Source organism: Plectropomus leopardus, chromosome 10 (assembly GCF_026936395.1).
Source record: "Plectropomus leopardus strain MGB_pleo_1.0 chromosome 10, ASM2693639v1, whole genome shotgun sequence".
NCBI lineage: Eukaryota > Metazoa > Chordata > Actinopteri > Perciformes > Serranidae > Plectropomus > Plectropomus leopardus.
Genome location: NC_142185.1, coordinates 35,408,737 through 35,422,588, shown reverse-complemented (window position 1 = coordinate 35,422,588; position 13,852 = coordinate 35,408,737). Strand labels below are relative to the sequence as shown.

The following is a 13,852-nucleotide window of genomic DNA, read 5'->3' as shown; positions in this document are numbered from 1 at the left end:
TTTTTCGTTGTCCGCCTCAGTGATTTATGAGCTCATAAAGTGTGTGAACTCTGATATCTTCTCAGGGTGTCTCGAAGGTGTCACTTTTAGCACCTCTGCAGAGGCCGGGCCCCTCGTTATGCAGCACCTCGGACCCTCCAAAGTCAACAGACACGTGCAGCTGCAAACACATGGCATGTTTATCCATCTGCTGACCATGTTAGACTGGGCACCAGAGGTGTGAAAGTCTCAGTGCGGCTGTCCTGTGTGCTACTGAGCTCACTGATAGCTTTATTGGACAAGTGGCTGTCGGGGACTTTATACTGTCGCTTCACACCTGAGAAACTGGTGACACCCAGCTCATAGAATATAACCAACAACAAACAATATACTGCAGCTAAATCAAAGGAAGGATTAGTGATGTAACCCAGGTAGTAATTTTTGGATCCAAAAAATGTTCTGAAAATGGTGCAATGCAACCAAATTTTTTAGTAACATTTTCAGTGGCAAATTTCATTTTAGCTCCCAGAACATTCTTCTTAAAGTTAGGGTATAATTATCCAAAAATAAAATAAAAAATGTTTTATTTATTTTCTTTTTACAATTATTATTATTGTTGACATATCACATAAAGTTTTCATTAAAGGTCTAATCTCAGGTCTCGATAAAATGTTCTGAATGTTGCTTTGAAAACGCTTTGTTCTCATCAGTGGCGAACTTAGCCATTTGGGGGCTCCAGGCGAGCTGTCAATTCTGGGCCCCCACATCCTTCGGTCCAATGTACTGTTAAAAATGTCAGTATTTACCTTGATTTTCCAGAGGGTGGCAGTAGGATGGTCGTGGTCTTGTATCTGGTGACAACTGCAAAGTGAGGACACCACACAAGACAATAAGAGATCAATTATGGAGACATATGATGTACTGACTGACTGATCTCTCCTCTCTCTGTGCTTGTCTCAATAACAGATTGCCAGAAACAACCTTTCAGTGGCGATATAGCAGCTGCAATCACTTTTTGACAAGTTGAAAATTGCATTTTATTTGTTGCACTGGTCTTTTAAAGGAATTTACACAGGTACAAAGGCACCGAGTGGGCTATAATCTGTCAAATATATTCACTATGAATGAAATCAAGTGATTTTGAGGCAAAAGCAACCTTTCAGTGGCAAGATAACAGCTGCAATCACTTTTTGGCAAGTAAGTAATTGCATTTTATTTGTTGCATTGGTCTTTTAAAGGTATTTAAACAGGTAAAAGAGGACTAGGTGAGCTACAGTCTGTCAAATATAATCCCTATGAATGAAATCACATCATTTTGAGTCAGAAGCAGCCTTTCAGTGGCAAGATCGGAGCTGCAGTAACTCTTTGGCAAGTAAGAAATTGCATTTTATGCATTGCATTGGCCCTTTAAAGGTATTCACACTGGTAAAAAAAAGGACTGAGTGAGCCATTATCTGTCAAATATATCACTATGAATGAAATTAAGGCAGAAACAACCTTTTAGTAACAAGATATCAGCTGAAATCAGTTTTTGGCAGGTTTTTACGTGTCGTTTTGGCTCTTCAAAGGTAAAAGGAGGTAAAAGGACTGGAGTGGTTATAATCTCGGCACACTGCAGGTAATAATATGCAGGCTCGTACAGTTAACAGCAGATAATTCCTTTATTTTCACATTACACATCCGTAAAGTATGATAGTCCACTTTTGCAAACAAGATTTCAGAGATATTAGACAAACAACGGGGGCAACAATATTGTCTATAATCGCCTAAGTGTCATGCCTGATCAAACTATAAATGGCAAACACGTGAAAACTGGGTATCAAGAAACACTGAAGTTTCTCAAAGACACATGTCTGCTCTCACAGTGGACATGAAGTTTTGTGTATTTACATGAAGACGTGAATATCAGACTTTAACAGGCGGACAGTTTCTGCTTTAAAACACGTAGATACCTTTGGCAGGTTTGTTTAAAAACTCCAGTTTTTCCTCCCTGTTCTTGTTTTTCTGTGAACCGCTCTCACAGCCTCGCTTCGTGGTTTGTCTCTGTCTTCAGTCTCTGTTTTGTTTACATGATTTCATTCTCAGCGCGCCACGATCATTTCCGCATTAGGGCTGCGCAGTACGGTGATGCGCATCATGGAATAGTCCATATAGTGCCGACTGAAGGGGGGGCAAACAAACTCCGAGACATGAGTTATGATGAATTAGGCACTCTGATGCTATTTTTGCGAAGAGATTTTTAAAAATATATATAATAAATGAGCAAAAACGAAATAAAGGGAGGGCATTTGATGGGGCCCGGGGCTCCAGGCGAACGCCTGTTCCGCCTAATGGTAAAGTCCGCCTATGGTTCTCATATAACATTGTGGGAACGTTTTATCAATGAACGATCAAAAAATAATTAAAAGTAAAAATAAAAATAAAATAAAATAATAATAATAATAATAATAATAATAATAATAATAATAATAATAATAAATTAATTAATTAATTAATTAATTAGAAAAATGAGGCAATCAAGACTGGGAAAAGTTGTACAAAAAATACAATAATTCTGTAATGTACTTTAAAATATGTAATTATTATAATAGTAATAAATATCGTTTTTCCCTAGCTTAGCTTTTTTCTTTTACCCTAGCTAGATCTACGTATGTCTTGCAAATTATTGCAATTGCAATCCAATTATTAAAGTATTACCCATGATACACTGTTTTATTCGTTTTTGTTTGTGTTTGTTTTGTTTTGCTTACTTCGGCACTATCTATGACACCATAAGCTAATTTTGTAAATATCTTACCACAAAAACCTTACGCCAAACCAGTAAAATATTATAAATATGTTACAAAAGCAGACTTCTTCTTAAAAATGAGTTTTTAGGGCTGATACACTGCACACAAAAATCCTCCCACACATCACAGCAAAGGTTTGACTATTTCAAAGGTTTTAAAAATGAGATGCAATCGAGACAAAGAGCCACCAGATGTCGCTCCCACTCCACCTTCACTGAAGATCCGGCTGAGACAAAATATTCAAAATAGTCAGTGTGATAAAAGTTTGCGTGACAGATCTTTACCTGATACAGGAGATCATGTTACAGCTACATCAGTTTTGACTTTTGAAGCTCTTGTCTTACAGTGCGTGGTGCAGTTTTTAAATTCTGGGCTTCAAAAAAGTGACATATTACCTCAATATCAAAACAAATATTGCATAGATATATGTTTAATTTTGCTGATAAAGGTGGAGCTCATTTTAAATACTTTACATAGTGCTGGGTAAGTAATTCTACAATAATAATACATCATTATTTAATAGTTGATTATATTTTGAATTAGTAATCTGAGTCTTTCAAGTAACTAAAGCAGACAAACAGATGTAGAGAAGTACCAGGCTACCTCAAAATTCAAATTCAAATTTGCAAAACAGCACTTGCAAAGCAAAGTCTTCTGTTTTTACTGGATACTAACAACAAAAAACTAATATTTTTAGCATGATTCATAATTAATCTGTAAAGTTAAAAAAAAAAAACAGCTTTCAGGGTAAAAAAAGATACAAAAGCATCACAATGGAGCTTGTTTATTTAAAAAATAAAGGTTTTTAGGGTAAATAAGATGCCAGAGTGCATAAAAAGCATCAAAATAGAAGATGTTTACTTTGTTGTGTTTGTTTTTTTTAGTTTTAGCATCAAAAAAGACGCCACAACGCATAAAAAATGATCAAAATAGAGGTTATTTATTGTGTTGTGTGTTTGTTTGTTTTTGTTTAAAGGGTAAAAAAAAATGCCGAGCACATAAAAAAGTATTAAAAAAGAGCTTGTTTACAAAAAAGTAGAGCTTGTTTATTGAAAAAAAAAAGTTTTGAGGGTAAATACAATGCCTGAATGAAAACAAATTAGAGTTTAAAAAAAAAACAAAAACAAAAACACACACAAACAAAAAGGCCCCAGTATCCTCAAATCGTAGGAACGCCCCTGCTAGTTTCCACCACTGCTGAATAAAATATGTTCACTTTGCTTTTTGCAAAACATTTAAAACAACAGTCCAGACACTGTTGGACCCTGAATGATGTGTCCCTCAGAGACAGTCTGTCCTCGCTCTGAGGATCTGCCCGGTGATACAACATGAGAAGCACTGGGTCATGATTATTAATATCTCTGATTACACCTCCGCTGGCAAGAGACACACAAGTTGTTTACAAACACACTTTTATGAGGGAGACGTCAGAGGAGTGTAACTTCAACCGCACACACACACACACACACACACACACACACTCACACACACACACACACACACACACACACACACACACACACACACACACACACACACCCCTCCCCGCTCCGGTCGTCCCGCCCCTCCGCGCAGGGCTCATTAAAAGGCGGCAGCTCCTCAGCCTGGAGGATCAGTTCAAGACCTGCAGAGAGGACAGAGGACAGAGGACAGAGGACACAGAGGGACTTTGCACGGACATACACACGTATAGACTACATCAAAGTTTTGGATAATCTCAAATTTGGAATAATGAAGTCTCCAAAGCTGAAACCACAGGGTAAATAATAGTTTCTTTTTTTTATCCTTCATTATTTTAAATTGCTATAACAGTTGGTGTGTTTTCACTATGTTTACTCCCAAAAACATTTCTGCAGGAGGCATTTAAATACAATTTATTAATAAGAAATATTACCAAAAAATATTGTAATATGAGCATTTTAATTACTTTCAAATATTTTCTGGACATATTTTTCATATTGCCATAATATTAGGCTGCATTAAGTACATGCTCGTACGTTTATTGTCAGCACCTGACTCAAGAGACTTAAGTAATTTTTTATTTTATTTTATATTATTATTATTTTGATTTATTCATGTATTTTTATTTTTTTATTTTATTTGCAGCGAAGTTCGTGAACGAAGAGGACCTGAGCGACGTGCTGTGCGAGTTCGACGCGGTGATGGAGGACTTCACGTCGCCGGTGGAGAAGCGACACTTCAGGTATTATGACGAGCACCTGAAGACCATGAAGAGGAGGAGCAGCGCGAGCGTCAGCGACAGCGGCATCAGCGACACAGAGAGTGAGTTAATGATGATTATTAGACATTTGGACCATGATTACATTGGTTTGATTCCCTTCAAAATGTCCCTCAACTTGATAAATGTAATGCAAATCGCACAGAATTTGTGGACTTAAAGAAAAAAATGTTCCATATTTATGCTCCAGAATAGTTATGATTTTTAAGCAGGGCAATTTTTAAGGGGGGCAATCCAAGCCAATTTGCTCTGGTTTCAAAGGGTTAAGACTTTCAAATCCAATTTCAATATTTCTGTTGTCATATCTCGAGAAAAATCCTGTCAAATGCATGGACGATCCTCCCTAAATCTACAGTTAAATACTTGTGAAATGTAGCACAAGAACAGTGATGCTGATTCACGTTTCAAAGGGTTAAACGGCTCCACAAAGAGCCTTTCCAGAAAAATGACGACTATAAAGATTTTCCACATCATCCGCTGAAGTCCCAACACACTGACACGTGTCTGGGAAACTGTCTTCGCTCGGGGGGGCCTGGAGCATATTTTTCTCTGTATGTCAGAGGCCATCACATTTGGCTGAGAGGCAGCATGAGCTCTGCAGCTCTGCAGCTCAGCAGCTCTGTAGCTCAGCAGCTCTGCAGCTCAGCAGCTCTGCAGCTCTGCAGCTCAGCACCTCTGCAGCTCTGCAGCTCAGCAGCTCTGCAGCTCTGCAGCTCAGCAGCTCTGCAGCTCAGCAGCTCTGTAGCACAGCAGCTCTGCAGCTCTGTGGCTTTTCAGATTTGCAGCTCAGCAGCTCTGCAGCTCTGCAGCTCAGCAGCTCTGTAGCTCAGCAACTCTGCAGCTCTGTAGCTCAGCAGCTCTGCAGCTTTGCGGCTCTGCAGCTCTGTGGCTTTGCAGCTTTGTGGATCTGCAGCTCAGCAGCTCAGCAGCTCTGCAGCTCAGTAGCTCCGCAGCTCGGCAGCTCTGCAGCTCAGCAGCTCTGCAGCTCAGCAGCTCTGCAGCTCTGTAGCTCAGCAGCTCTGCAGCTTTGCGGCTCTGCAGCTCTGTGGCTTTGCAGCTTTGTGGATCTGCAGCTCAGCAGCTCAGCAGCTCTGCAGGCTGACTTTTTAAAACACTGTAAGTTTTAGTAATATGTGACAATAAAACGTTGGAGGCGCAGCCACAATATGGGGGCTTGTGTGCCAAAATATGCAGCAGTGGCTCAATCTGACGCCCAGATCTCTGGACTGTGATCAAGGATCTCTCCCTCTGTGTTCATGTGTAATTGTGTGTGAGAGCATGTATGCATGTATGCATGTGTGCAACAGTTTGCCAGTCTGCAGACGCCCTCTTGATGACACATGATAAGAAAGTGCACACAAAGGTGCTGCAGAGGAAGAAGTAAAGCTAGAGGTAGCATTAACCCTCTGAAATCAGGGCAAACTGGCTTGATTTCTTACAAAAACACTGCAAGGCAACAGAGAGCAGCCCAAGAAGAAATGATCAAAAAATTAGCAAGAACTTTGCAAAAAGTACATTATAATGAGCAAAAAATTAGCAACAAAAAAAACAAACAAAATAGCCAAAAGAAAGAAAAACAGGCAAAGAACAAACAAAGAAAACATGGAAATGACCTAAAATTGCTTAGAAAGGATAACAATTCTAGAAAATAAAATAATTTCAAATATATAATCATGATAATTATGAACATAGTTCTCTGGACTTTTTCCCCTAACTTTTAAAGATAATAATAACTTTCTTAATCTACTAAATTGCAGGACACTGCCTTTTAAACTCATGATTTTGAAAGAAATCAAAACAATTACTGAATGCAGCACAAGAACAGTGACATCGACCCAGGTTTCGAAGGGTTAAGAATGGAGAGAGGAGGTCCAGTGAACTGCAGTCACACGCACGATGACAGATTCAGGCACCAGTGTCAGACACACGTTTGGTTATTGCAGAACAGCTGGGCTTCCAGTGGTTTTGGGAGTGTATCATCAGCGCCCACAGGGTTTACTGATCCAGCTAGGCTTTATGTAATCACCATTAAGAGTTCTGCATGAAGCATCCTCAGTGATAAAAGCAGAGAGACGGCGCTTGAACCTGCGTCTCTGGTGCTAATGAGCCCGTTGATTTGCTCAAGAGATCAGATTCCTGCAGGAGCTGCGTCCTCTCCATGGCAGTCTGATGAAGAGGGACCTGTCCCTCGCAGGAACAGGCTATTGTGTTGCAGCCTGATGGATGGCCTGACTGATGAGCGGGCAGATTAATGTCGCAAACGGTGCACGGTCTTACAGATCCACTCATGTCCGAGTCAAAAGCTGATGTTAAATGGACAATTTGCCAATTTTCAACCAGCTCTGTATCACAATGTTGGTAGTATGTGAAGGTGAACTGCGGTAAACACCATCAAATGACGTAATTTAAGTATTTTGTTGGCTCTTGGGGGTGTTGCTACAACTACAGGCTGTGCTTCTGCATTTTTGTACCGCCGTGCCGCCACCACGGACACAAAGAGTATAGAGCTGATCAAGACGAAAACCCGTAACGGTAAACGATAAAAACGAGGCAGAACTGAATAGAAATCAAGATGACGTGACTGCACTGCCAATTTCTCTCCTAGTATGTTTTCAGACAGATATTTTAATTACCAGTTTCACAACACTAGTGAGCGTTTGTGAACAGGAAGTGGGCGCCATGCCACTTCCTGCAAAAAAGTAGGCTGTAAAAACAGAAATCAAACGGTAAAACTAAACAGCACTGATCAAAAACAAACCGAGATTCTGTTAGTTGCATATTTCTTTCCTCAAATGTTTCAGAAATATGTTTCAGATTACTGTTTAATAATACTGAACCAGCCGCCATTGTTTTACGCAAACTAGTCCAGATTACATCGCCCACCGAAATGAGCTTTTATTGGACTGATACAGAGCATTGCATTCTGGTAGTTGTAGGTTTTCTACCTCTTGAGAAAAAGCACCCTTTTCTCTGTTTTCCTTAGTCATATTATTCAAAAGTATTCGCATCTTTCTGCTGCAGAGACGGCTGTGTGTGTGTGTGTGTGTGTGTGTGTGTGTGTGTGTGTGTGTGTGTGTGTGTGTGTGTGTGTGTGAGAGCCCGGCTGCTCTCCTGTTGTGTGTGGCGTCTCCTGTCTCATGCTGCGTTCAGTGCTGAGTGGTGGGAGTGGTACAGGTCAGAGAGGGGGAGCAAGTAAGTGGTCGACATCCGAGACAGCGTTCAGGTCCGATGGAGTTCTGCACAGAGGAGCGAGACAGACGAGCTGACGATATAAGTGCTGCCTAATCTTCTTTTTGTCACACACACTTACTTCATACTCACTTCAGACTGAATCAGGGCCGTTTCTACGATTTGAGGATATCGGGGGGCTAAGCCCAAACCTATGCAAAATGAATCTGGCCAGGGGCCAGTCGCAGCAGCCCCATACATGTATCTAGGATTTTAGGACATTTTTTAGGATTTAAGGACATTTCTAGGATTTAAGGATATTTCTGTGGTCTTTGCACGTTTCTAAAGATCTTAGGACATTTCTCGTATTTAAAGACTTTTTTAAGATGTTTCTAGGATTTTAAAACATTTCTGGTATTTTTGGACATTTAGGATTTTAGGGCGTTTCTTAGATTTTAGGATATTTCTGGGATTTTAGGATAGTTTTAGGATTGTAGGATGTTCCTAGGATTTTAGGACATTTGGGGCTTAACTAAGACCTCTGTTGGGGGGTGAAGGGATCCTCCACTTGCACTTTTTTAATAAACAAGCTCTGTTTTGAAGCTGTTTTATGCACTCTGGTATCTCGTGGTACAACAAGTACAAAAACAAATCCCAGTGTGAATCACTTCATTTTTATTATGAACTGGTAAATAATTTGGGAAATAAATTGAGGTCATATTTGGCCGGCGGGTGGAAAGTTGAGTATCACATGTTCAGAGTTTGGGTGGTACAGGGGGAGAACGTGCCCCGCTCTGGTATCAGACTAAACGTGTCAGAGATAAATCTTGCTCGAGAGTTGTGGAGGAGTTGCCTCTCTGCCCAAAACAACCTGTTTTATTGCCGTCACTAACTGCCACAATGGAGATTTAGTCGCTGAGTTCGGGTTACGAGTGGTATTTTTTGCTTTGGGGTCGTCCTGTGTGCAGAGCAGAAACTTTTTATGGAAGTGTTCCTGCTCAGATCGTTTCAGGGGTCAGTGTTGGTTTTGGAGCAGCAGAGACTTGTACATTTTGTATACACAGCTCCAAGTGTGCAAATACAAGCACATGCATGTGTGTGACGGGCCGTAGAAGAAGGGTGTCATTAGAGGAGAATGCAGTGATTACAGCCTGAAGCTGCTCCACTGACACAGATCAGATTTGTGTGTCTAACGTGGAGAAAAGTCAGCCTAATCAAACGTGTCTGCACTTTGTCTTCGGTGTCTCTCTGACAGGTGCAGAGTCGCTCAACAGAAACAGCTTCAGCTTCAGCGACGAGAGGCTGAACTCCCCCACCGTGCTCTCCCCCACCACCAGCTCACCCCCGCTTATGTCGCCAAAACGTAAGTTACACTTCTCATTCATACACATACACACACACACACACACACACACACACACACACACAGTGTTGTGACTTTCAAGAAAGTTAAATAAATTCAGGTCTACTTACTCTGGCAAAGCTCTGGGCTGCAGGCAGATTCAGATCTCTGTGATGACACATGTTAAAAGTGAGATATGTTAAAGGTCCAGTCTGTGGGATTTAAAGGGATATACTGTCAGAAATTGAATATAATACAGTATAATAAAGTTTTCTTTTGTGTATAATCACCTGAAAATATGATAACAGCTCGTGATTTCATTATCTTAAAATGAGCCGTTATAACTACATAGGGAGCAGGTAGGATATCACCATGTTGCACCGTCATGTTTCTACAGTAGCCTAGAAAGGACAAACCAAACACTGGAAGAGACCCAGTAAAAAACCTCCTGAACATCTGTAGCTTAAGTTACTGGAAGAAAAAAATGAGCACACATTAGCAAAAGCTATGCCAGCTGTCCATCTCCGACATGCCAAACAGCATTGGAAAAACACTTATTTGTAACATGGAACATCTTTTTTGTGTTTTTACCTGTTACAATCACCTGAGCCTTTTTTTGATGAGGAAGAGACCTCTTCAGATAATTCGGCTCCTGGTGAAAACCTCCTGAACATCTGGATCTTAAGTTATCAGAGAAAAAATGTGATAAGGCAGGTGCTAGGCTAGCAGCCTGTTGCTGACAACCCAAACAGCATTAGAGAAACACTGGTTTTTAACATAAAACTGCTTTATTCAGTGTTTTTAACGATTTATATCACCTGGTCTGTTTGTTTTGGTGAGGAAGAGACCTCTGCGGATAATTTGGCTCCCGGTAAAAACCTACTGAACGTCGGAGTCTAAAATTATGAAAGAAAAATAACAAGAACACAGCTGCTGCTAGCGGCCTGACTCCAACATGCCAAACAGCATTGGAGAAACACTGATTTTTACCATTAAACAGATTTATTCAGTGTTTTTACTGGTTTGAAGGATTTCTAACTGGGAGAAGTTTCAGCTGGTTGCAGTCTGCAGTCTTAGATGCCACTTAATCCCCCTAAATCTCACACAGTGTTATTTTCTGTCTCATAATATGTGATTAAAGATGCTTATAAAAGAACTCTTCGCTCGTCTTAAAGTCTGAATCTCTTTCTTTCCTTTTGCAGCCAAACTGGGCGACACTAAAGAACTGGAGGACTTCATCGCCGACCTTGACAGGACATTAGAGAGTAAGTGCTAATGCAACCTCGCTGACTGATGAATTAGCCCGTGTGCTGGCGCCACCCGCTACTCGGGATTAACAGGCGCATTTGTTCCATGTGTCAGCTATGCTAACGACCACTCATAAAGTGACAGAGGAGTCACTCCCCCCTCTCAGAAACCAGGATGTGTCAGGACTGTGAAGGAGTTGGGGCTTGTTATGGGGACCATGAGGCCTCTGAGGTTACAGTGGAGAGAAATGCAGCATATCCCTTTTCAGAAAGTGCTGCTACCAACACCAAGCAATTAGTCTGCACTATCTGATGCCATCCTTTTCTCCCAGAGCTCTGAACGTGCAAGAAACTGTAACCCGAGAGGGCAATAAGGCAGGAATACTCAACCTGCTTTGCTTGGGGTCCACTTTTGCAAAATGACAGGAGGCCAGGGGCCCATTGCAGCAGCCCTATACATGTTTCAGGATTTTTGGACATTTCTAGGATTCTAGGGCATTTCTTGTATTGTAGAGCAATTCTAGGACTTTAGGATGCTTCTGGGATTTCAGGACATCTTCAGGATGTTTCTCCAATTTTCTGATATATTTAGGATTTCACGACATTTCTCAGATTTTAGGACATTTTTAGGATTTCAGGAGGTTTCTAGGATTTTCGTACATTTCTAGGAATTGTGGACATTTTTAAGATTTTAGGACATTTCTTATATTTTATGATGTTTCTATGAGCTTTGGAAATTTCTAGCATTTTAGGACATTTCAAGGATTTAGGGCTTAGCTAGGACCTCTGTCAGGGGGTTGTGGGGGATCCTCCACTGGCACTTTTTTGATAAATGAGCTCTATTTTGTTGCTGTTTTATGCACTCTGGCACCTTATGGATACTAAAAGTACAAAAACAATTCCCAGTGTGGATCAATTTATTTTTATTATGTACTGGAAAATAATCTGGAAGATACTGAGGTCAGATTTGGCTCGCAGGTTGTAAGTTGAGTATCACATCCCAGTGAGAATCACTTTATTTTTATGGGAAATTGGAAAATGGTTGGGGGGCCAACCAGCACCCAATCGGAGGCCAGATTTGGCCCGCAGGTCGTAAGTTGAGTATCCCTGCAATAGCGTGGCGTTTAGCAGTTTACACAATGTCATAGGTAATGGATGACTAATTAGTGTTGGACAGTTTCTTTCCTAGGAGGCTTGTGATGTTTGAACTTGCATCAGAGTATCAGGAATGTGAGCCGGTGCAAACCTGGCCCGAAACTCCGACTGTAAATGTCAGGAGTGGAATGAGACAGAAGTGGGAGTTGAAATCCTTATTTCTATGTTTTTTCCGTCCACCGCCACCGCCCTGCTCTGTTCTGTGTTTTGGCCACTGAATGTCCGTCTTTCACAGCTCTGCAAAGCTGGACGCGCAGGCGGGCAGTCAGCCAGCCCCCTGTTAGCCCTGCAGAATGGCGAGTTTATGAGGGCCACCAGTGTTTACGATGACCAGCCTGTAAAACACAACGTCCGCCGCTCTGAGAATAGAGCTGGCAACCGAGGAGCCAGGGAGTCCTTTTCTAATCATGCCTGTCTGTCTGTCTCTTCTTAGGCATGTGACACGGAGGCTCACAGTCATCTTGGAGTGTAGCCACGAGGGAGGGAGGGAGTCTGGACCCCCCAGAGCAGCAAACATGCGCCCCGGCCCCCACACCGAAAAACCACCCAACAAGATACCGCTGGATGGCACCGCAACTGGCTCCAGCGCGGCATCTCTTCTAAAGTTAACCACACAGTGCTCCTCTAACTCCACGCCACCTGGGCTGTAAGGACTGCAGGACGGATCAAAATTAGCAACCTGAAGACGAGAATACTTCAGCAGCCGTGATGTAAAGGACTCCACGAAACGCTGTGAGGAAAAAAGATAAACGCTGCAAAAGAGTCACTGGAACATTTATTGCCAGATTCATAAATCAAACACCAGGTTACACTCCCTCATCCGAAACTTGAGCTGGAAGAGTATTTAAAAATGGCTTTTTATAACAGAAATATATTTGTAATTTTATAGAGCTTCTTATTGTAAATTTGTCAGACTTTTTTTTTGTGGGAAATATATTTTTGTATCATATGTAAATAATAATTGTTCCAAATTCTATTTGCCTTGGTGTTAACAGGACGGTCAGGTTCAGATATGACGCTCGTTGACTGGAGTTAAGTTGCTTAAATGTGAACTGAAATCGCTTCTTCTGAGAAAAACTGGAAAGCAATATATGTATTTAATACAGCTAATGCCTGCCAGAGATGATATTAAAGTATGAAATATTGTTCTTTTGGTAACACGTGTCTCCTCTCGTTATTTCTCTGGGTTTCTGTTTGGTTTTTCTCCTGCACAGTTAGTTCTGTCAGCACCGTTGGAGTTGTTTAGCACTGTTTATGGAGTTAGCACTGTTAGTTAACACCTCTATGTTGAGAAATGTGCCCGACGTCCTAAATCGCACGCTTTGAATATCGCGAGGAACTCCTAAATATCCTCTGCAGTCGTTTTGTTTCCTCTCTCTCTGCAGCTGCTGTAATGTGCATTCTGCTGTAGTATAGAATAACTGATATAAAGTGAAATCCAATCACATATTTCACCCTGAAATTTAATCTTTTTCAGAAAGTCATTGTATCTTTACTAAAATCTAATCACAGCAGAGGTTTTTGATTTCCTCGGAGAGGCTGTGGAGCACAGGAGGTGTGGAGCTGCTGACGGGCTGAAGCGCAGCGGTAACGCAGCGGGATCTTTGAATGACAGCTGGCTCCTCACCAACTCGGCACTTTATTAACCCACCAACACCACTTCCCTGCGGTGTCCGCCTCCCTCCCTCTCTATGTGTCTCAGTGCTGATCTGCCTCTAAATTTTTGGATTTCTTGGCTGACAAAGTGCTGCAAAACAGGCAGGATATTTTCTTGGACTGTGGGTGCATCTATTTGCTGTCTCCATGTCCAAAGACTCAAAAATAGTAAGCAAACCTTAGGGACTGTTCTTTATTTATCAGAGGAGCTGGCTGGATTTTTTTTTCATCCCATGTATTGTGTCAGAAATTTGAAAATCAAATGGTAATTTCTGTT

The 13,852-nt window shown here is 41.3% G+C and overlaps 1 protein-coding gene across 1 annotated transcript; it reads left to right on the top strand.

Annotated features, from left to right (window-relative positions):
• The first annotated feature begins 4,365 nt into the window (after positions 1 to 4,365).
• On the top strand, positions 4,366 to 13,077 carry rgcc (regulator of cell cycle). The gene is made up of 5 exons (XM_042495028.2): positions 4,366 to 4,527; positions 4,875 to 5,051; positions 9,431 to 9,538; positions 10,720 to 10,782; positions 12,353 to 13,077. Exons 1-5 carry the CDS (start codon positions 4,500 to 4,502, stop codon positions 12,358 to 12,360), a joined length of 384 nt encoding a protein of 127 aa, XP_042350962.1. The 5' UTR covers positions 4,366 to 4,499; the 3' UTR covers positions 12,361 to 13,077.
• Positions 13,078 to 13,852: the final 775 nt, after the last annotated feature.

Coding starts and splice junctions, on each gene's coding strand:
- rgcc (XM_042495028.2), top strand. CDS start 4,500: ATGAAGTCTCCAAAGCTGAAACCACAGG. Junction 5,052..9,430: donor CGGCATCAGCGACACAGAGA/GTGAGTTAATGA, acceptor TCTCTCTGACAG/GTGCAGAGTCGCTCAACAGA. Junction 9,539..10,719: donor CCCGCTTATGTCGCCAAAAC/GTAAGTTACACT, acceptor TTCCTTTTGCAG/CCAAACTGGGCGACACTAAA.